At 38.2% G+C, this 21,968-nt stretch overlaps 3 protein-coding genes across 3 annotated transcripts; all 3 read right to left on the bottom strand.

Annotated features, from left to right (window-relative positions):
• Positions 1 to 651: 651 nt before the first annotated feature.
• LOC127353656 (AT-rich interactive domain-containing protein 3A-like) lies at positions 652 to 12,149 on the bottom strand. Its single transcript, XM_051383096.1, has 9 exons — positions 11,924 to 12,149; positions 10,649 to 11,245; positions 6,448 to 6,522; positions 6,266 to 6,338; positions 4,662 to 4,845; positions 3,198 to 3,445; positions 2,591 to 2,860; positions 2,410 to 2,499; positions 652 to 1,868 (listed from the first exon to the last, which is right to left on the bottom strand). Exons 1-9 carry the CDS (start codon positions 12,005 to 12,007, stop codon positions 1,729 to 1,731), a joined length of 1,761 nt encoding a protein of 586 aa, XP_051239056.1. The 5' UTR covers positions 12,008 to 12,149; the 3' UTR covers positions 652 to 1,728.
• A 1,886-nt stretch (positions 12,150 to 14,035) lies between these two features.
• Positions 14,036 to 17,593, bottom strand: LOC127353362 (cytochrome c oxidase subunit 5A, mitochondrial). The gene is made up of 5 exons (XM_051382535.1): positions 17,426 to 17,593; positions 16,483 to 16,599; positions 14,809 to 14,930; positions 14,562 to 14,679; positions 14,036 to 14,468 (listed from the first exon to the last, which is right to left on the bottom strand). Exons 1-4 carry the CDS (start codon positions 17,496 to 17,498, stop codon positions 14,566 to 14,568), a joined length of 426 nt encoding a protein of 141 aa, XP_051238495.1. The 5' UTR covers positions 17,499 to 17,593; the 3' UTR covers positions 14,036 to 14,468; positions 14,562 to 14,565.
• Positions 17,594 to 19,679: 2,086 nt separating this feature from the next.
• Positions 19,680 to 21,324, bottom strand: LOC127353022 (ribonuclease P protein subunit p25-like protein). Its single transcript, XM_051381966.1, has one exon. It carries the CDS (start codon positions 21,007 to 21,009, stop codon positions 20,332 to 20,334), a length of 678 nt encoding a protein of 225 aa, XP_051237926.1. The 5' UTR covers positions 21,010 to 21,324; the 3' UTR covers positions 19,680 to 20,331.
• Between the last annotated feature and the right edge of the window lie 644 nt (positions 21,325 to 21,968).

The following is a 21,968-nucleotide window of genomic DNA, read 5'->3' as shown; positions in this document are numbered from 1 at the left end:
CCTCTGGCCACTCATTAATGTATTCTTTTCTTTTTGATATGTACTTTCCAAGTATTGAGATCATTTGCTTGAGTAAAAGAAGTAGTACTGCAATATGAATATACCCCATAATGCACAATATTATATATTATTAGATGTCATTGTAAGGATGTGTAAGTAGCATTTTAAATTTTATAGTTGTTCAAGATAGAACTAGTTAGTTAAATCTATAATAATGCATCATATTTATTAACTGATCATATGTTTTCACTTTTATTTGAAACTGTAAAGTACTTCGTAAGCTTTATTCTTAATATTGGGATCAGTATTTGTGACAAAACAATCTCAACTCAGTTGATGATGACGACTATGAGATGCAGTTGAAATCTCAAAAAACAATTTATAAATTGAACTTGAGTTGAGATTATTTTGTCACATGATATAAAATGTTCTCTTATTTACTTATTAAGGATTTCTTCAAGCCGAAAAAAAAAATGAGACTATTACACAATGTAAAAATGCAAGCTGACATATTATAATAACTAGATCTCTCAATAATCTCCATAAAAGGCAAAAACAATGAGAAACAAAAACTTTCTTCAGCACACAAGATTGTTTTATTCCTCATGGCCGCATGTCCAAGAAAGACGTTAATCAAAGACCAAAACATAGTTAAACATTAAGTCTGATTTATTTATTTTTTTTACAGTTGTCAAGTTCACAGTGACATTTGTTTGCAATGATATGTTTACTTGATTGTCCACTTACAGAAGATTTCAGCAGATGGCTAAATGAACACATGCTGCACTAAGTATTGCATATTTCTCTAGAAGAGTGAGGTAGCACTGTTTTAGTGTTCACTTGTCAAAAGCTTGAGGTCATTAACGATACATTCTCTGCGTTTATATAAATACAACACAGCAATATATTATGACATATTATGACAGGACATTCCTGAGTCCAAAAGAAGTTCCAGAGAAACTTACCAACAAGGCAAGTCAGTTGAGGTATATTTGTATCACTTCCATCCTACATAAATCTTGTCTCTCACATTTTGGCTTTGATTCACAGCTGACATGAAATAAATGTTTTGTAATTCTGAAGCTGAGCCAAATGATTAAATAAAAAAAATAAAAAAAGTAAAATAACACAATGCAAAACATAAAACTCCAACCAGCCTGCAACCTATTTCTTTTAAATTCTGTTTGATTCTTCAGGCTAAGCTGCTGTAAAAAGAATAAAGTTTGAGCTTGAGCATTTTACCAAATGTTTGCCAAGAGGGATACACAATGGCTTCCACAAAACAGTTACAGACAGGAGCTATGAGACTGAGCTAAGGCTTTTTGGTCTTCATCAGGTGCACTTTGGCAACCACACTGTCCTACTCTGGAAAAAGGCAGCTACAGAACTGATGATTAGCTATACATGTAGAAGACACCCAAAGAGGCTAAGCATTGATTCATTTTTGGAGCATTTTTTTTACATTTCGAAGAGCTTCTAACAGGCACTAAGGTGAACTGTGACCTGAATCTATATTACAGTCAGTTTGGAAGCTTATGAGGTCAAAATCAATGTCCTCTTGATAAGACAAATCTTAAGCACATTACACTGTGAAAGTAAAACAATGCTAGAAATAAACTGAAATGCTTCATAAGTTGTAGAAGATTTTACCTATAATTCACAAAGGACTCATCTGACAAGAGAGGTACATTGTGTATCATCAGAATAGATTTAAAAAGGCAGCAAGCCTTAATTTGGTCCCTTTGAGGAGGTGGATGATGAAGAGGAGGGACTGTGTGAGGAGGAGAGGGCACTGAAACCACTCGTTCCTGCCAGAGTTACAGCCTGCGATGCCACAGTAGCAGCTGACTTCTGGGCAAACAGCATTCCTGCAATGTAGCGATCAAAGAGAGCATTACAATAAAATAATAAAAATAAAATAATCGGCATTTACTGTACAATTCAAATTTCAATTTCATCAACTTCAAGGGAGAATTTAGTGTCATTAAAAGGTCCAGTGTAACATCTAGGAGAAATTAAATATAATATTCTTAGGTACGTTTTCATCAGTGTATAATCACATGAAAATAAGAATGGTTGAGTTTTCGTTACCTTAGAATGAGCAGTTTTAACAAAAAACATGCAACATTTTGGAAAAGATGCTCATTTGCTTTCTTGCGGGGAGTTAGATGAGACAATCAATACCACTCTCATGTGTTTACACTACATATAAATTTAAAACCAGCAGGCTAGCTTAGCTTAGCATAGAGACTGGAAGTTGAGAGAAACAGCTAGCCAGGGGTAACAAATCCCCCTACTAGCCCCTCTAAAGCTCACTAATTAACATGTCATATTTTGTTTGTTTAATCCGTACAAAACCAAAGTATAAAAATGACTAAATCTGTTTTCCTTCTAAGTCTAATTACTCACCTGAGTAAATGGTGCCATTGACCTCCACAGAAACACTGATACTGGCTGCTCCATTAGTGGAGATACTCAGAGACATATCTTGTTTGCTTTCTGTGGAAGAAAAACAAAATTCTCAGATAAATGAACTTTCCTGAAATAAAGTAATGCTATTGCCTGTATCATGACAGCAAAGACAACTCACCATGTCCGTTGTTATGTTTGAGGTTCATGGGGTTGAAGTGAGAGGCAAAGGCCAGGAGGTTTTGCTGCAGGGCCTGCTGCATGAGGCGTTGCTGCTCCTCCGCCAGCTGCATCATCTTCTTGTCTGGACCGTCGCTTGCAGCTCCTCCTGCTCCTCGCTCCAGCCTCTCTCTCAGATGCTCCAATGTGGCAGCTTGTGCCAGCTGCTGCTGCTGGCTCAGTGCCATAGCCATGGGCAGCCGGCTAGGTAGAACAGGGGTAGACATCTCCTCTGATTTGAAAAAGATGAAAAGTAAGAATAATTTTAAACATGGCAGGAAATCAGAAGACAAGCACAAAGAAAAATGGCAACATGGTACAGTTCAATGTAACCTATATTAAAGTTGTAAAAAGAAATGATTCATTTTATTATAAATCTGCCAAATGTGAGGGAAGATTTAAGCCACTAGAGGTCACAAGCATCACCACAACATAATTCAACATTTATTTATGACTGAATACGATGTAAAAACTAGTTTAATAGTAAAATATGAGTCCTCTAATAGATTGGTGTCAAAACAAAATTCAGCAAGTATTACAAATGTAACACCACACACACTCTACCATACCTGTCTTTCTCTTCAGATTTGGGCTAGCGGATATATTCAGGCCGTTGTGTCCGGTCGAGGTTTGCATCGTGGGTGAAGAGAGGAGGGCGTGAGGAGCAGAGCTCGGGGAGGGAGAGTAGCGGTACAGGCTGTTGGTGTAGCTGGGGCGTCGACCTTCTCTACGATTACTGTCGATGGCAGCCTGCAACTCACCTGGAGAGCTCAGGCCTTTCTTCTCACACTCAAACGGGTACAGATACTTCATATACCTTCAAGGGAAAGTTTTATACGAGTTAGATTTTCTGGAGCAAATGAGACCTTTTTTTAAAATAAAGATGATCTGGGTGTAACAGACATTTAAGGCATTCATTAGTTAGCGTTTTAACTCAATTTACAAACTAGCATCACTAATTAAGAGAATTAATTCAACATTTCAGTGTTTGTCAACTACAGCATATAATACTCAGATTTGGGCTAACTGTTACTGAAATGTCCATGTCCATTCTTTGATTACTATTACATGAAAAATACACACACACACACACAAAGTGTGAAAGTAATTGAACAAAGCTGGTGAGTGTTCATTCATGAAATGTTCATTTTTCATCATTCACTAGATCACCCAGCTACCTTCAAAAAAACCTTTAAGCAGACAATGTTATAACTACCTATTATAACTACTGTTATAGTTTCTCAAAATGTAATCAATGTTTCTCTTAAAAAGTTGAAAATAGCAAGATATTTATTAATGTGATACTGCAATCTAAAATCATTACTTCATAAGGGGAATATCACATAATGTAAAATACTAACAAATATACATACATTTAATTTTTTAGTCATTATTATTCTACTTAATAATTTCAGGATATAATTTGTTTTTATTAGAAGATATTAAAGCTGAAGTCGGTAACTTATAAAATAACTTTTTGTCACATTTGCTTAGACTTTCACTCTATCCTGACAGTAGTTCATGGGACAATATGAGAGATGAGATAATCTGTGAAAGAAAGAACAGGTTCCTTGTGCTCCTGATAGTATTTACAAGAATCCACAGCGCCTGTTCAAAAACATCCAATCGGAGCCAAGAAATATAGTTGATTGTTGAATCTCAATTTCCACGTGCCGGTATTTCTATCTTTCTCTGCTCTGACTGGTTGTTTTCATTGAGGCGCAGTGGATTCTTGCAAATGGCATTAGGAGCACTAAGAGGAGCCAGAGAAACCTGATTCGTTTCACAGCTTATCGCTCTCATGTACTACCATCAGGATGTAGTGAAAGTTTCAGCAAATATGGAAAACAAGGTTGTTTTTTTTTTTATTTATAAAAGTTACCTACTGCAGCTTCACATTGCCAGTTACATTATCCGTTAATCTACTTCTTCATACCGGACCACATTTTAGTTCTCGGACTGCTCCTGGAGCGTTTCTCTGGTAATGCAACAACTTTTCCAGCTTTTCTGTTACAAATGAGAGAGACACCTACTGGGTGCGGAGGGTGAAGGCTGCGCTGGTGATGGATGTGGGGAGATTGAGACCTTTGGTGATCTCCCTCCAGATCTTCTTGTTAATAACCTCCACCAGGCCTCCCTTCTCTGTCACAAGCTTATAAAGCCTGTACAGGTCCAGTATCTGCTTCGCCATGATGGGAATGCGGTTCACAGGAGTTCCTGAGTGAATGAGGGGATTAATACCACAAAATTAATTTATTTTCTTTTAATTCTACTCCTGAAAAGTTGGCTTAAAACAACAGTGACCTTGTAAAGACACTATTGTGGACAGGTACAGACACAAACATATATCCTGACTCACTAACCTGAGGGCCTGAGGTTAATGTTAGGTAATGTGGCTTAGCATGTATAATCTGTGTGGATAAACCTCTCTAATTAAGCTTATTTCAGATGGATGGGGGTGGGGATAATTCCACAACAGCAGCTCAGTTGGTGCATTGATTTGAGCACAGGGGGAGGGTGATTTTACAGCCAGCAGCAGTGCCTGCCAATCACAGGGTTGACAGCTAACCCTTCCAATCCTGATTTTTTTGGAGTAAAGCCAATTAATGAAGAGGGCTAAAACGCAGTTGAAGAAACAAGATTACTTTGTGCTCAGGATAAACCCATGCCACAAACACACACACACGTTCATTTGCCATGGCCATGTCCTATCCCGAGGATACTTGAATTTCCCTCGGGATAAATAAAGTATCTATCTATCTCTTAGCACCTAGAGTAAAGATTGCTGACAGTGTCTGGCTGCACCTATTTTAGTTCAACTAGGATTTGTTTCCATTGGATCAAATGAATCTGCATAAGTGTCTTTAACATACGGTACTTACACTGCTTTACTATAGTGATAGACAAAAGTATACTGTAAAAGCAGCAAGGTATTTAATTTGATTTGACAATTCAAAAATTCCTAGATTTTTGTAAGATTTGAAAATTAATGCAATTTTAGCCACTTTAAATTAGAGTCTTTTACTTGATGTGATCAGTGATCAGTATAAGCTGGAAGATTAATTTAATTGCATTCATACTATTCTGGACGACAACAACAAAATACTACTTTACTTACTAAAACTAAACTAAAAACCGTTTCAAGCCTTTCATTTTTGCATTAATAGATCAGCATTTTTTCCTAATATTATAATATTCAACACACTTTGGCCACAATTGTATTTGTGATCTGACTCTGATTGTTTTGTTGAACTCTTGGGGTATTTAAAAATCACATCTTAAATGCATTTTGTTTCAAATCTATGAAAACAGCAAATTCAGGGTCATTTACACAATATAGTAAACTTAAAAGATCACTTACAATTAGTTTTGTCCTACACAAAAACAAACGGTGTAAATCATTTTGAAAGGCAAACACTTTTCAGATCATCCAAACATCAGTCAAACCTCAACTTTGACCAGCAGCTTATGACATTGGGTTTAACACTAGTTGAAGCGTGCTGTTGTCACATTGAGATAAAAATATAATTCTATCGGCAGTGCCTTGAGAGCATTGTTACGTAGTTCATCAATGGAAGACTTTGGTTGATAAAGTATGAAAGTGACATTAATTAATAGGAGCTCGCTTGGCTCTTACCTCGTTTCTGCATAAAGACAAAGAGATCATCAAGAAACTCCTTCCGTTGTGGGTCATTATCCAGTTCATAAAGCTGTAAGTTGGGAAAAAAAAAAAAAACACATCAGCAACAAGCTGGTCAACTGTTACTCTGATTATTTCGGCCATTTTGTTGTTTACATGCATCTACCGAATATACTGACCTTGGCAAAGTCCCTGGATGGTTCTCCTCTGACTTTTCCTCCGTCATTCTCCTCAGCCCAGATGGCACTTCCTCTCTGTAAATACACCCACATAGAGATAACATCAGTGAACAGTTTGTCCTCTTTGCCTGCTTCCACATCAAGTTTAGAAGGTAATTTCCAATTGCTTCCTTCAGACTAAAACCTGATGTACATATGGTGCTGTACTGTGGATGAAACTTGCTTTTTTCCCCTAGCACTGAAATCATGGTTTACTGTAGGATGGTAAACAGCTGGTCATTGTAAGCATCTTGGATGTCTGTACTGCTGTGCTGTTTATATAGTAATGCATATTTCTTCCCCAAAAGTGTCCATTTAAAGCTGTGCACAGTGAAATGGTGATTAATGAAAGGCTCAATGCTCATTAGGAAGTTTAATATGACATGTTATTCCTCCATCACCTCCCCCTTAACATGACAGTTAAAGGTTAAAAATGTGAGTGGAAGGCAGTGTGTGCAACTGTGTGGAAAATCCTGCTGAGAGGTTATTGTCCTGCTAATGCGCACAGAGAGCTGCGCCATGATGCTTGTCTTAAGAATGGTCTGTCATTACAATTACTTAAAGTTGATAATTTTTACCACATTATCCCTCCTATCTTTACTCATAACTGATAATACCATTCATTTATTTTAGGATTATTGTTGATTTAGTTGCAGCTTATGAAATATCACAATGCTATGATATATTTTATTGGCTTGCTTTCTGTATATAAGGCACTCATATTCAGTTCAGTGAACATGTTTTATACTGAAACAAACTTGTATTTTAGACAACAAAACGTGTTTTACCATGGTCAAAAATAATGGCATGTTTTTGGTTTTCCTTCCCTCATTATGATTTTACTTGATACTTGCATTTATCATTTTGGACATTAAACACCTTATCCAATTCACTTAATGTTTGGCATGGCAACATGATAAAACCTGGGGTTGATGACCATAACATTCAACCATTTGAGCTATAAAATACATGGGAACCAATGAAGTGTTGGCCTCCAGTCCAACTGTTTACAGTAAAAACAACTCAAACTGCAAATGCTGACACCACACAGCCGTTGTAAAGCAGTGGTTCCCACCCTTAGTTGTCGGATGTACACCCACACCCCTATCAGAGTTCATTTCGATAGATTTTAAACTGAATGTTATGTAGCACTAGTAATGGGATAAAAGGTGGATATTGTTACAGTAATCTTTTATCCAATTTAACTCAATGTTTAGGTTGGTTTGCATGTGTACTACTAAGTCTTGTAGTGGCAGAACCTGGACATTTTAACCATTTAATCATTACTTTTGGATAACGGTTTTTAATTTAAATTCTTTACTTGAGCTACTCCAGGATCTTTCAACGTACACCTAATTGCAAAAGTATGTTGCCCCTGGTTGGTAACCACAGTAAACTTTTCCTCTTTTAGTTGTTAAACTGGTTAAACAGTACAACTGTATGCATCCACACAAAACTCTGCCCCTGCGGTGGCAGAGCTGTTGACACATCTAATGGCTTCACAGCTTAGAATTTCTAATAAAGGACTTCTACTCCCCCACCAGAAAACGTATTGATGTGAAGGTAGATAAACACCACAGTCTTTTCACCATCAAATGGAAATAAAACCCTTCCCCCCTTATTGATGAGCAAGTGAGACCTACTGTGGATCTATTAACAAAGACCTTTCAGTTAACTGCTCACAGAGTTTTCACACATCCAGCCCTGGGAATCCTGATAGTATTCTATATGTAGGTCAGGAACATTTCTTTTGTCAGCTAGTTTTTTTATTAGGCTTTAGATTACTCGTATTTAAATGACAAATTCTCAGGTTAATGCATATAACTCTACTCTAAGTAGTTCTGTAAAAGTATGTCTTTTCAACCAGTCAAGATTAAAAAAGAAATTTCACTTGAGCTGAAATGTTGTATAAATCATCGAGCATTAACAATAACTTGAAACGACCTCTTATAATAACCTTCATTAAAGAGGAAAAGTTAAAGCATATCCCTCTCCAAATTTCAATGTAACTGCAGGGGGACGAAATTTTTAATCCAAATTCAAATTATTAGGCCTTCAGTCACCCGAACAAGTCAAGATAATTTATCTTGCCCCTTGCTGGGCTATGAACTGAGGGTGAGAGCGAAAAGGGGCTTTTTTACCCCCGCCAATGCAACATTTAAGGGCGTACAGTGAGACCGCACACAAGGAGTGAACAATGGCTGTCTGGCATGGTGAGGCTTGTATAGCTTTGTCCAGATATTCACTGATGAAAGAATGAAAGAAAAAGCTAAAGAAGTAGTAGAGAGGGACACAACTTTAGGGTGAAAAGAGGGTAACAAGCGTAAATCTTTACAACCAGCCACAAATTATCTCACAAAAGGCTAACAAAGTGAACTTATCTTCATGCAAGTCACATAAGACAGCTTCATTGAACAGCTACATATCGACATTTTAAGGCAAAGTGAAAAGCATCTTTGTGTCTGGTTTTCGGCTGCATACCATTTTACTATAAACTTAGCAATGTTTCCTACAAAGCAGTTAGCAACGATATAGAAATCTGTAACTGCTTTTTAGCTTAACTTAACATATAGGTAAACAGAATGAAATTAAACATAAGCAATACCTGCTTGTTAGTTATTCATACAGCATCCAAAGTTAATCTGACCACATACGAAGATGTTCATAAATCTTGACACAAATGGGTCTCAGCAAATGTTTCACATATATTTGTTCTAATGAGAAATGGTTCAGAGATGTTCATTGTGCTTTAATCAGTAGAAAAACAGAATCCAAACCATTTCACACACATGCAATTAAGTTCTTTACAGTTTCTCACAACTCATTATTGTGCTTCAGCTAAAACAGAAGGAATGTTCTTTATCGCTCCAGCTGTTGTGTGCTGGTCTGAGAAAAGGAAATCCATTACCACTGCAGTAGCCATATAATGTATTGATTACTTGCAGCTGAATTAAGCTGCCATTTACTGTTGCCAAGCGACAGCTAAATTATGCAAAGCTACCCACTGAGCTACAGCTACGTCAGCAGTGAGTTCTGAGCCTGTTGAGGTCTTAAAAGAGGCTAATGAACACGTAACCTTTTGAACCATTGTGGATCTTACATTTACAACTTTTCACTCCATGTGCAACTTTAACAAAACTCAGAGGGAAAAGAAAAGCACAAGAAAATATGAAATCTCCCTAAATAATGAACAAGAGGTGGTAAAACCTCTGATAGCAATACCAAAGGCCCCTTCTGCTCCACTGAAACTACTGTAAGTAAACTTTATGGGTAGTCGCTTGCCGGTATGCTGTGAGGCTCTAACCCAGCTGTCCCTCTTCCTACAGGCCTCATTAATCATAATGTATTGTATTGAAATGGGGCCTTTTCAAGGGAAACATACCCACCAGAAGAACCAATCAGATTAGCCACCATAAAAAGGGGAAAAAAATCTACAAGGGCAACCTCTGTTTCCAATATGTAGCCAAACATATCTGTTGAAAAATATAAATGCAAATACTAGCTGTGGGTCTCACATTTAGTACCAGATTTTTCATATTTAAAAGAAGATCTGGCTAATATATATTGAGAGGACACCATACCCAGCAATTCCTTACAGTGGTTAACCATTAAATCACTGTTCATGTACATGCTTGAGGCTATTTAATTAGTCCTCTACTCTCATTCTAACCCGATCTCTGAAGGGCCCGAGCCGGACACTATAAACAGTTAGGATTGGACCACAGCCAAGACCAATTAACTCAGCGGTGGCCCGAATATGTTTTCAAAGTGTCTGACATGAGGTGGAGTATAAAAGAAGGATATCTTTGGCCTGGTGAGTAATTGAAGACTATCAAGTTTGGGCATCTTGCCAAAAGGGACACGCTCCTTTCCTCCACATGTGAGACAACAGGGGGCAGACCAGGCAGCTGTGAGCCAAACTCTGAAGAAGTCAGCAATTAATAAGAGTTAGAACACACACCAGAGACTCAGGCTACTTCAAAATAGAGCTATAATCCCTACAATATATCCAAAAGGTGAACAGATATGGTATAATGTGACAGTGATATCACAATGGGATTTGTTTTTTCTGTAATGTATGAGAGAAATGTTGATGGTAAACAATACAGCAAAGAAAAACATTGTTGCCTTGATTTGGGCGGTCAAATAAAAGATAACTTACTTGTTTAAATGGCTCATCATAGCCCCAGTCAGCGAAGCCATTGGGTGATGTGAAGGCCTGTTGGCCTGCGGGAGACAGCAGCTCCTTCTCCTCCTCCTCCTGTTTTATTGCTGAAGGTGGAGATTCGGACATTTGCTTCACAACAGACGAGTGAGATGTGGAATAAGGAGGGAAGGGGAAGCCTGCAACCTGCTGGAGTCTTGGCTTCTTCACCTGCTGATGAGGCATGTTGTTCTCCTCGTCCTCGTCCTCATCATCGTTCTCTTCAGGCTCCACCATTTCCTGTTCCTCCTCGTCTGAGTCTTCATCTTCTTCATCTGGATCTATTCTGCTGAGATGGCAGTTCAAAGCTTGTTGAGCTGCTTGATAAGTCTGTCCATCTGCTTTGCCAAATAATGAAGAGTCTAGTCTGGAGCCAGAGGCTCTCACTGCAGCAGCATGTTGAGCAAACAGGAGCTGGGCTTGAAGGAGATGTTTCTCTTGCAGGTTTAGGTTCTCAAGTTTGGCCCCTTGTTGTCTCTGCAGATGCTCCATCATCGCCTCCAGCTTCACCCCAGCAGGATTGAACTGTGAATTGCCTTCCTCGGATAAGCTTGACTGTGAACAAAAAATACAAACTTTGAGGAATTTTTATATCTTACTCCACCTTTTACAGTTTGATTGGGCCCTTTTTGCTTTATTGTGCTGCAGCAAATTATCCAAATATATAAATAATGGAAACTGCATTCAACAAGTACAAACATTAAAGGTTGATTAGAGGCAAATTAAAGTTTTACTAAACGGATGCTTAAATATTAGATATATTGTCCGAATAAAATTATTTGGTTTTTGATCTAAACAAATTACCAAGTTTATGTGAAACGTTTTCAAAGAGTCCGTTTCGGCCTCAGAAAGCGCTTCGTGGCTTGAGGCAATTATTAACAGAAATACATCAATTCAGCTGAGAAAAAACTGTAGCAGGGAACACGTTTCCAAATCAGCTTTTCGGCGTCGTCTCTTTATTAAAAGCTACTTAAAAAAGTATGTACTTTCGTATTTTCCTCGGTTTTAAAAATGGAAAAATCAACTCTATTTTACAGTGCGTTTAAATGCGTATGTACGGGCCTACATTAATAAGTACCAAGAAAACCACCGTTTAACCAAAGTTAATCAATAACTAAAACGAAATCTTCGTCGTAAAAGTGGAAACGTTGCTTAAAATGTCTACAGGAACAGTCATTGGCTTTGTTACTGTAACAAACACGAGCGTTACACCAAACAGTCGTCGACACTCACCATTTGCGCCTTTGAGTAATCCATCATCGCCAACCGGTCTTTATCTAGTTTGTTCTTCTTTCCTCCGGCGGAAATAAATCGCATCGCATGACCAGATTTCTTTAAACTGATTCTTCTGATCAAATGTTATTTAAAAAACCCTGTAGTGTTGGAGGCCGGGGTGATCGGCGCTGGAGGAGGGGTAATAATGCTCTGCGCTTTACTGCGCATGGAAACTCAAACAAACTAGCCTACACCCCCAACTTGATGAATGAAAGGCCCGCCCCGTGCGTAAAGCTCGTAAAGTGGGTTTTCTTTCCTGCATCTCCGTGGAACTACCCACCCACTTTACGAAGAAATCCCACCCACTGCTAGTATCCTATACATTTAAGGTAACACGACCTTTAAATAAAAAATAAAAAATACAACAACACAATGTTAGTCAGGAGCTGCTTCATTCACAGTGCGAGTGGCTCTGACCTCTACAACCTTTTCTTTCTCCACTCCTACGTTTAACAGCAGAAACATGACTCTAAGTCATTCATTAGTCATTGGCTATACATTTTTAAGTAATAAGGATTAACTACATTTAACAAAAAGTGTGTCATAAGTGCCACGTAAAATGTTTCAGAGGCCGGCAGACAGAGGCTTGTTACTCTTTTCCTGTTTTATTGACACTGGGGGATTTTAAATTATTTGTTTTTTATCAGAATCAGTCTTTTATTGGCCAGGTATGTGTGCACATACACGGAATTTGACTCCGGTTTTACGTTGCTCTCAATGTACAAACACAGATTAACAGCATAAATAAACAGTTCAACAAAAAAGACATAAACTTATTATACATATCCATAAACAAACATTTGTAAACAGTAGACAATAATGCAAAGGATGCTGAAATAAATATTTTACGTGCAGGTATCTTTATGTACATGATGTAGGTGGATATGGCAGAGTCTACTGTACATACAGTACATACAGTATGTACTGTATGAGTAGATGTATTAGAATAATATTTTTGTTTTATCCTTTTTTTTTTTAATGAGCACTGATAGTACAGGATATGTACATAGATACAACATTCACAAAATAACTTTGGACCAATGCTCACATCATTATTTTGTATGAGTTATTCTAAGCTGATGGGGATCCAACTGAATTATAAAGAATAAAGAACCTGTTTGAGGTTCAGTTTCATTTAATAGAACCATGTTTTTGGCACCATGGTGAAGATCTAATGTGCTTCTGTTTTAAATTTGCCCAACATGTGTGACATTGCTTGAAATCTTGCTTTCATGGGCATCAGTGGTGAAAGTGACTCCTACACTGCCACAAAGTGCCCGAGGCAGAGGCTGCTGACATGGCTGATTACAGGATACAAGCAAATATCAAAGTCAAGAATAAGCCTTCATTAAGCTCAAGATTTCTGTTTCTGAGAGAGCCTCAAGCAGAAAGATTACTTCAATTGAGAAATAAATCCCATAATTTATTCACACAAAATAGAAGTCAAATGGTTTATCAGACTTGAAAGGGACACTTGCAAGTATAGAAATTCCTCTCAAACTAACTCCTCCAAAATCTTTCTCTCATATAAGTCAAAGCGAACTTGTAGCTGTAGCAGATGCAGCAGGGTGATTTTCTTTAATCAACTTTAAGTTAACTAATTAAAGTAAGCCTATAAGCACTTACTCTTATTTGGCCTGTTAAAGAAGTTATTTACTTACTTCAAATAATGTCCAAGGCTGCAGTGAAGAAAGAGCTCTGAAATACTTTACTCAACTCAGGTTACTTTAGGTAAAAGTGGATCTTATCATTATGCACATATTTTGTTTTTTTAAAAGAGAAAACATATAATAAATGTGTACGACTTCAGTTTAGTTTGACAGTTAGATTTAACCATCAACATTTCTACTGGATGCATTTTCTGCTATCTCCAATAAAAGGAGATAGTTATAACTGACAACATTCATCCCAAAATTATCCATAAAGTATAATCTATATATAAAAATCATTATTTCTTTTAACTGTAGGAACAGCCTAATGTCCCACAAAAAATAAAAATTATAATTCAAGCTGTCATTTTCAGTGTCTCTTCACCAATAGTCGTTATGTGTCCATAATAACTTGACACCATTTGTCATTCGAACAAGTTTATTTTACCAGCATGTAAATTTTCCCTGAAATGAAAACAGATGTAATATAGATTGATACAGTAAAATGATTTTTACATTCATGTGAAAACGCTGCTCCCTGGTGGCAAAATGTGATTCTCACAAGAACGTCCAGACACTCACGGAACAACATGCATCATAAAGTGACGCTCTGCTCTCTATTAAAGCAACTTGAATGAATTGAATGTATTGCTTCAATAAGTATTCAAACTATTTAAAATATCCCAAACATAGTTGTGACACTCAATAAAGATACATTTTCCTTTATTAGGTTCATCAATATTTTACAAGCAAAAGAACTTAATAAAGGCAAAATTAAATATCACACGTATTACAGGAGGCAAACATTAAAGTACAAGGTTTGTGTGTCAAGGGGATATCCACCGTCGTTAGATCTGAAACAAACAAACAATATCTGTTAGACTGCCATCTTATGACATGGTGGAGGAAAGAAAACACATGACTGGTAAGAGAATTTTAACACCTACTCATCTACACTTTGTCAATGCCGAGCTCTTCGGGTGTAGAGATGCCAAGCTCCTCTAATGTTGGCTTCAGCTCTTGGATCACGTATGGGTAGATATCTTTATGAGGGCCGGCTTTGTCCTGAGGATATAACAAAATGGTAGAACCCAAATTAATCATTAACTTAAACAACGAGCAACTGCAAAAGGTGCTGGCTGGCAACACTTCTTGGGATTTTTACCAAGCTCAGAAACTGGCTCTCGCTCTCACCTTCACAGCTTCCAAAATTCGGATAGCGCTGGCCAAGTCATTTAGCCTCCGACAGGCTCTCAGCGCTGCTTCGAGAATCTTTGGCTCAGGTACCAGATCATAACCAATCAATGTGTTCATCCCTGAAAGAAGGAATTACACTGTTTAATTAGAGATTAGGAGCAGAAAGAAACCCCAAACACTTTTACTACAATCCACTTTTTTTCATTTCATCTGTTATTTAAAAGATAAAGCAGGTGATATTCTATATTTTCTCTTTGTGAATACATCCCACAAAAAGACCAAAACCAATAATGAACTGGTCCCACTAAAAAGTAGGTTTCCTTTAGTCTCATATACTGTATCTTATCCCTCTGATCTCCACAGTTACTGGGTTCCTTCATTAGAATAAAACATGGGCATAGTAGTTTATTTTGAGCTGATCCCACACCAAAAGTACTCACTAGTGTAGTAAGTGTATATAGCTTGTTTGTGTCACGTTTGTGTCAGCCATGATGTATTCTGTTGGCAGAGTCTAACTGGTGAGACATTTCTGCAGTAGCTAGCGGTGTGAAATGCAACACTCGCACCATCATATGCATCAGTAAAAAAAGTGACATTCACAAGACTGAATGCTGCAATGAACACTACCATCGTATTTAGAATGCCTAAATATATATGTATGTAATGTCCCAACACCACGAAGGACATTCCTGACTCTTGGCTAGTTACATCATCTGACCGTTACATCATTTGTCATAATATAGTATTAGTATATAGTATATAATATAATATCATGGATCTTGTTGTTAAAAGTTAGGTTCCTCTGGCTTATTCTAATACACCTAATAATATTTGCAAGAATCCACTGAGCTTGAACAAAAACAGCCAATCAGAGCTGAGAAAGGTAGTTGATTGTTGAATGTCATTCCTAGGTCGTCAAACCACCAACCCAAATCTTGGCTCTGATTGACAAATGTCATTATGAGCACTAGGAGGAGCCAGAGAAATCAGATTTTTTCACAGATCATCAGTCTCAAGTTCTTCTGTCAGAATATAGTGGAAGTTTCAGCAAATATGACAAAAGAATATTTTAATACAGCAGTTTTAGGCTAATTGTGAATTGTTATGGCTAAAACGAAAGCTGTTCACATGTTGTCTAACTGCTTATCTCAGTTTGCCATGAATCTTAAAATGTGTTAGTTCTTATAAAGTGCTGGCTGAAACGGCAGCAACAGAGGAAGGAGGAGAGGAAGAAGGACCGATACTGACTAGGGATGAGACCCGGTTCCAAATTTCTCAGATCCTGAAAATCAATAAGGTCTTCATTCTGTACAAACTTGACTCAGGACTATGATTTATCTTATTGACATTTTAGATTTGTTTCCAGTGAGACAGTAATGAGTTTATATAGTGACCTTACTGCTGTAAACTTTACTGTTGCCACTCTAGAAACAACATTTAGTTGAATTTTAAATATAAATAAATTCTAATTCAGTTCAGGACATTGGGTTTACTTCATCAATGAGCATATTTGTTTCATGTCAGAGTCATTTGAGGTAATTTTTTGTTAAATGACACACAATTTTCTTGGAGGAGGACCCCCAAGCACACACCACAATTACACTTAAGGAACCCAAATGGCCAGCAGCGGCCCTGATTTAAATGGATGCAATCTTTCATGCATAAACGTACCTTTTCTCAGCTCCCATGCGTCAATGTCTGGCTTGTTGAAATAGGTGACCCAGCGGGCATCAAACTCCTCATCCGTCTCCTGTTTCCCATGTGAGTAACACCTTGAGGCCAAAAGAGCTGCACAATGAAAACACCATTTTTTAGAAGGACAACTTATCACCAATAAAACAATGCACTACAGTGGCATCTAGAGCCAGGTAATGTAGAAGGGCAAACACAGTCAAGGGTATCTGCACTGAGTGAGGTGGAAAGAGGACAAATGCTGTCTAGTATGTAATGCAGCTGGAGCACTGCCAAAGTCCTTACATGACCTACCTACCAGACTGAATACACACTGATAAAGAGATTAATGTTTATACTATTGCTTTTATGATAAATCTAATAGGATGTGGGATAGTAATTGTAATTCTCTACATCTACATAATTTAACTTCCCTGTTAGACGAAGACAGTGAAGCAAAGGTTTAGCTGAAACAACACCAGAGTAATGTGCGTTTCCTGGTTGTGATTGTTTGCACCAAATCATACCTTGATGTCAAGAACAGTAGCTAGCCAGCTGGCAACTAACCTAGTTAGCATATTAGCAACTAGCAGTAGGCCCGACACTCAGCCTTCATAATGGGTCATGGCAAGGACACAGACACTACCGAGCCTGGCACCGGGACATTTTCAGAGCAGCACACACTCGTGTAATGTTAATATTGAGAGTAGTAAACGAGAATCACCTCAATCTGACTAAAAAAAACCCAAAGTGTAAGAGTGCGGTGAGCATTAAAAGTGTTACACTGTCTTAAGATGATGATATCTGCCAGCTAGCTTAGCTGCGCGGCGCCGCAATGTGCCGACAGCCACACTTGACTTCCGTCAGAACTTCGCCTAGACAGGTTCATTACATACCAAATTACAGAATAACAGTCAGAGGTGATAACCGAGGGAACAAATACCTTGGCACCCGGGTTGTGTACGGGTTAAACTCCGGACACCGGAGACCGAGAGTCGGACGGCGGCTCTGAACATGATGCGGGACAGCCAGCTACACGAACCGGGAGATTTCTGAGGAAGCTAGCGTTAACTGCTTCGCCGGTCACGTACGCTATACGGGTCTGCGCATGTGCAAACTGCAGCTCATTGATATTTTTTCTGTATTGTTGACCTACTGACTCTGACTTTGACTTCTAAATAATACTTTAGTTTGCCCAAAATTTACTTTTTTTGTTTTCAGACGAGCTGCTCCCAGTGGAAAATGAATCAACATATTCACATTATATTCTCACAGAAAAGTTCAGTAATCATTTATTTAAGTGGGTATAAAAACTTTACTTTAGCCTATAAAAAAAATACTTCAAGCGGAATAAAATGCAGCTGCTATATGAGACCCAGTTAATATCATTATGACATTAATTTGAATGACCCCACTAACAAGTAGTCCCTATAAACAGTGGCGGTTTAAGGTGCTCATGGGCCTCTGGGCTAGTATTTGTGTGGGCCCCTCCGTGGCCAGCTGCAGCAATAGTTTCTGGCGCCTTGGAGACTTTAAATGGCATCAAACATATATGCTGATTTAATCACAATTACGTCAATAATTGCTTGGAAAAGCTCCCAAATGAAGATATATGAACTCAGAAACATTATTGTGCCACATGAGTAAAGCACTGAATAAAAATATGTAAAGGTGGCATTATAAATTTTTTTTTTTTTTTAAATTACAAATCTTCATACATTTTTACAAATAGGGGAGACTGGGGTGAGATGAGCCATTTTTCATATTTAGGATCACTACATCAAGGCAGTCATAGTTTTGTCGCTAACTAATATATCTGCATATATTTCAGGATGTTGTGCATCCCTTCAAACAAACAGAATGAGTGTAAACACAACTGTTTCAATAATATAGCATGTCCAAAAAAGTGGTCTCGTGGCTCAATTTACCCCATGTATGGGGTAAATTGAGCATAGGAGCGGCGTAAATTGAGCCATATCCCTACTCCCACCCCACCCCTCCCTCACCTTCTCCCTCCCTAAATAACACTCACTTGTTCACATTCATGTGTATTTTTATTTATTATACACAATTCAACAGGTACAATAACTTTTTTTTATTATTATTTCATATTACTGCTTAACAGCTGTTTTGTGAAAAAACATTTTAACATGAGAATGCCTTAAAGTGCGCTTAGGAAGAGAACAATAACAGCTGTGTTTTTGGAATATACACAGAATATCTTTTTGGATACACTTATTAAGTGTATTTTGGCTGTAGCCACCGGCTCAACTTACCCCAGAGCAACCATTTTGACTTTATTAGTCCCCACTGCTAAAATGGGGCACTTTTATGCTAGGTTTATGACCTCATGTTGTAGCTCATAGATACCACAATTGATGTATAAAACAAATTTAAAATGATCTATTTTGGTCTAAACACAATTCTCATGAAACTTATGATAGACTAATTTCACTTTCAAGAGTGGAAATAAATATCTAACCACTTCACCCATGTGGTTCTTACCTTCACAGACTCCATGAAATGATGCCTTCCTCCTTTTCGGTCACATGATCAATGTTTTTTACCATTTCCTAGCAACAAGGGGTGGCTCAACTTACCCTTTGGCTCAACCCCAGTCTCCCCTACAGGTTCTCACTGAACTTAAGCCCATTACTTAGACCAAAAAATGGCCATAACAAATAATTAAATTAATGTCTGTTTTTTAAAATGTTATTTTTAAAATTAAACTGGAGCAAACAGGAGTGGCAGCTGGGATGGCCAGGTATTTTTTTTTTTAGCTTTCTATAGCAACAGGTACAATATCTGCAGCAGAATATAACACGCTGTTTTACTGAGGCAAAATCACACCATCATTACTGAACCAAATAGTCTGGCCAATCCGGGCCCCTTGTACTCGTGGGGCCTCTGGGCTGCAGCCTAGGCCAGCCTATAAAGCAGTATCAGATTTTTGATAAGATTTGTCTATCGGCTATATTCTGTCAGGATGAGAATGTCAGAATGGGAGTTAAATAGTCCCAAATCTGGCATTGTTGGAAATTATTTTTGCTTTTAACTTTTTTACTACAACAGATAAATAAAGTCTGCCAGATTACATGTTTTGGAATGCAGGTGCATAAAACAGGTTTGTCTCCAGGTTTACAGGGTTAAAATAAAAGATGTGCATACACTCTCCAACACAAAAGAAAACGTCAAAGTTGATTTCCAAACTAGTTCATTTATTCCAGTGATGTTACATCCAAAAAAGGGACAGCATCATCATGAAACTCTTTACCAAAATATTCTGGTCCCATGATCCATTAATGTACGTGAATTCACTTCAAAAGTACAAAACAGAAGAAAAACTACAGATGCAAACCTTGATGTTTATATTTACAATGACTGTGACCAACTTTGTGTATGTTTACAGTGTTTGTTGACCTTTTGCATCAGAATCAGCTCTCAGGTTACTAATATATGACTACTAATGTGACTATTAATATCGCAGCTAATACTCATTAATAAATACATTACTTTTCATAACAAAGTTACTCAGTTGCAAAACACAGATTTAAATTTTTACATGCACATCAACAGTTTGTTGATACTAATTATTATAATATATATAAGTATGATCACCTTTTATTCATTCTCAGTGAAGCTTAGAGTTGGACCAAGAAGCCGTGCTGCAGAGTTGGGGTGGTCTTACAGTGCCCGATGGCCTGGGTGGAGAATAGCAGCTTTAGTTGCGTAATACCTTATTACATTAAAATATAAAAGTTTAAATTCCCATTTGATATTTTAGGTGAAAAAAGACCAACCCTCTGAACAAGCCTAACATATACTGTATGTTAATTTCACATGATGCATTCAGACTTTGGGCGTTTGTGTAGAACATACAGTCCAGTCATCCGGGCAGACTCTCTTTGCTGTGTGCTGTGAGGAGGGACTCTGAGCTGGCCTAAGCAGAGCTCTCCGTCTCTCTGCATCCTCTGTGGGAGTTTGGGGGGGTTGGTATCCAGGTTCCTGGGGATCCAGAGGGTCTTTAGAGAGCAGGATACAGATAGCAGGGACTGTCCTCTGCATTGTTATATCTGGAGATCCCTGTTGTGGACTCTCCCAGACCTCATTTACGGTCCTGTAGTGGAGCTTGGACACCTGGTGGAGCCCTCCCACTTTACGTTTCAGAATCTCCACACAGGTGATGGTCTTAGTGACTCCTCTGCCTGAGCCAGTGAAGACCACCTGTCTCAGTGATGTCCCATTGCCATCTTTTCCCTCCCCTTGCATGCGAGCTGTTGCAAACCGCAGCAAATTGCGGATCTTACTGCCTTCTTTCACTCGCATGTGCAGGATGTCTGCTGCCAGGCCGGGGATCGGACAGGGACTGCTGTCCTCTGTGCGGCTGACTCTCTTGAAGTTGCTCCCGCCAAATTTTGGAGACGAAGATGAAGATGAGACATCAGGGTTGATTGAAGCAGACTGTAGGTCCATTACAGTGCTGCTTGTCCCATTTGAACTCTTCATCTGACCCCTGGGTTCAGTCATTGTTTAGAAAGCGGTGAAATAATAATCTGAGCATCGGATTGTTTGCATATCTTCCTTGAGATCGGAAACACGTTTCTTGTTCATTTAGTCTAAGAAACCAAAAGCTGATCAGCTTTGTAATCCAAACTTGTGACTTATCTTGATCTTCTTTCTGTCCACTGTACATACTGCATTTCCATTTTGTCTTTTGAGCACCGAGATGACAGCTAGCAGTATGAAGAGGGTATTTCTTCCTCTAATCCCATTGACGTGAAGGAAAAGATGTCCTTGCTCTATTCAGCACTGAGGACAGCTGATGCCAACAAACACATATGAGGCTCAGAGAGAGACATGTAGAGTGGGACATAGTGCTCTTAAAGGCACATGCAACATTTAATAATGTCTGTCACATTGTAGTTTGTTGGTTTTGGAGGGAAGCTTTTGTTAAACCCTTGAGGGCTCAGAGATTTTATTTGTCCATGTGGTTGCTTGAATTATATGGATGAATAAACACGAGTTAATGAGATTTAACAAGGCATGCAGTTGAATCAATCCTTTGTTTCAACTGAATTGGCTTTGATTGTTGACATTTCAATGTGCCTTTTTGCAGATATTGCACCAAACTACAATTTCATTGAGGCAAAGATTTTTAGAAATAATATAATAGTTACGGCAATATACGTGTATATCATGGTTTTCAAGACAACTTCCCCTCTGCACTATCATCAGAGAGCCATATGGTCTTTGAGAAATGTCTTCCTTTGGGCTATTACCGCAACTTCACAGTTCTCCTCCCTTCAGTCCATCGCCTGCTGGGCTGACCCAGAAAATGCTTGCTACATCATTTGTGCCTCTTTTGAATCAGTGACATTTATAAGGACAATCATACCTTGGAGCCAAATTGCATTAAATCATAAAGCCAGAACTGTATCCAGATGCAAACAGAGGTGTTTTCCTAGGTGCTTCTTTTAAAGGAGCAG

The sequence above is a fragment of the Dicentrarchus labrax genome, unplaced genomic scaffold (genome assembly GCF_905237075.1).
Source record: "Dicentrarchus labrax unplaced genomic scaffold, dlabrax2021, whole genome shotgun sequence".
Classification (NCBI taxonomy): domain Eukaryota; kingdom Metazoa; phylum Chordata; class Actinopteri; family Moronidae; genus Dicentrarchus; species Dicentrarchus labrax.
This window is presented reverse-complemented; position numbering and strand designations above follow the sequence as displayed.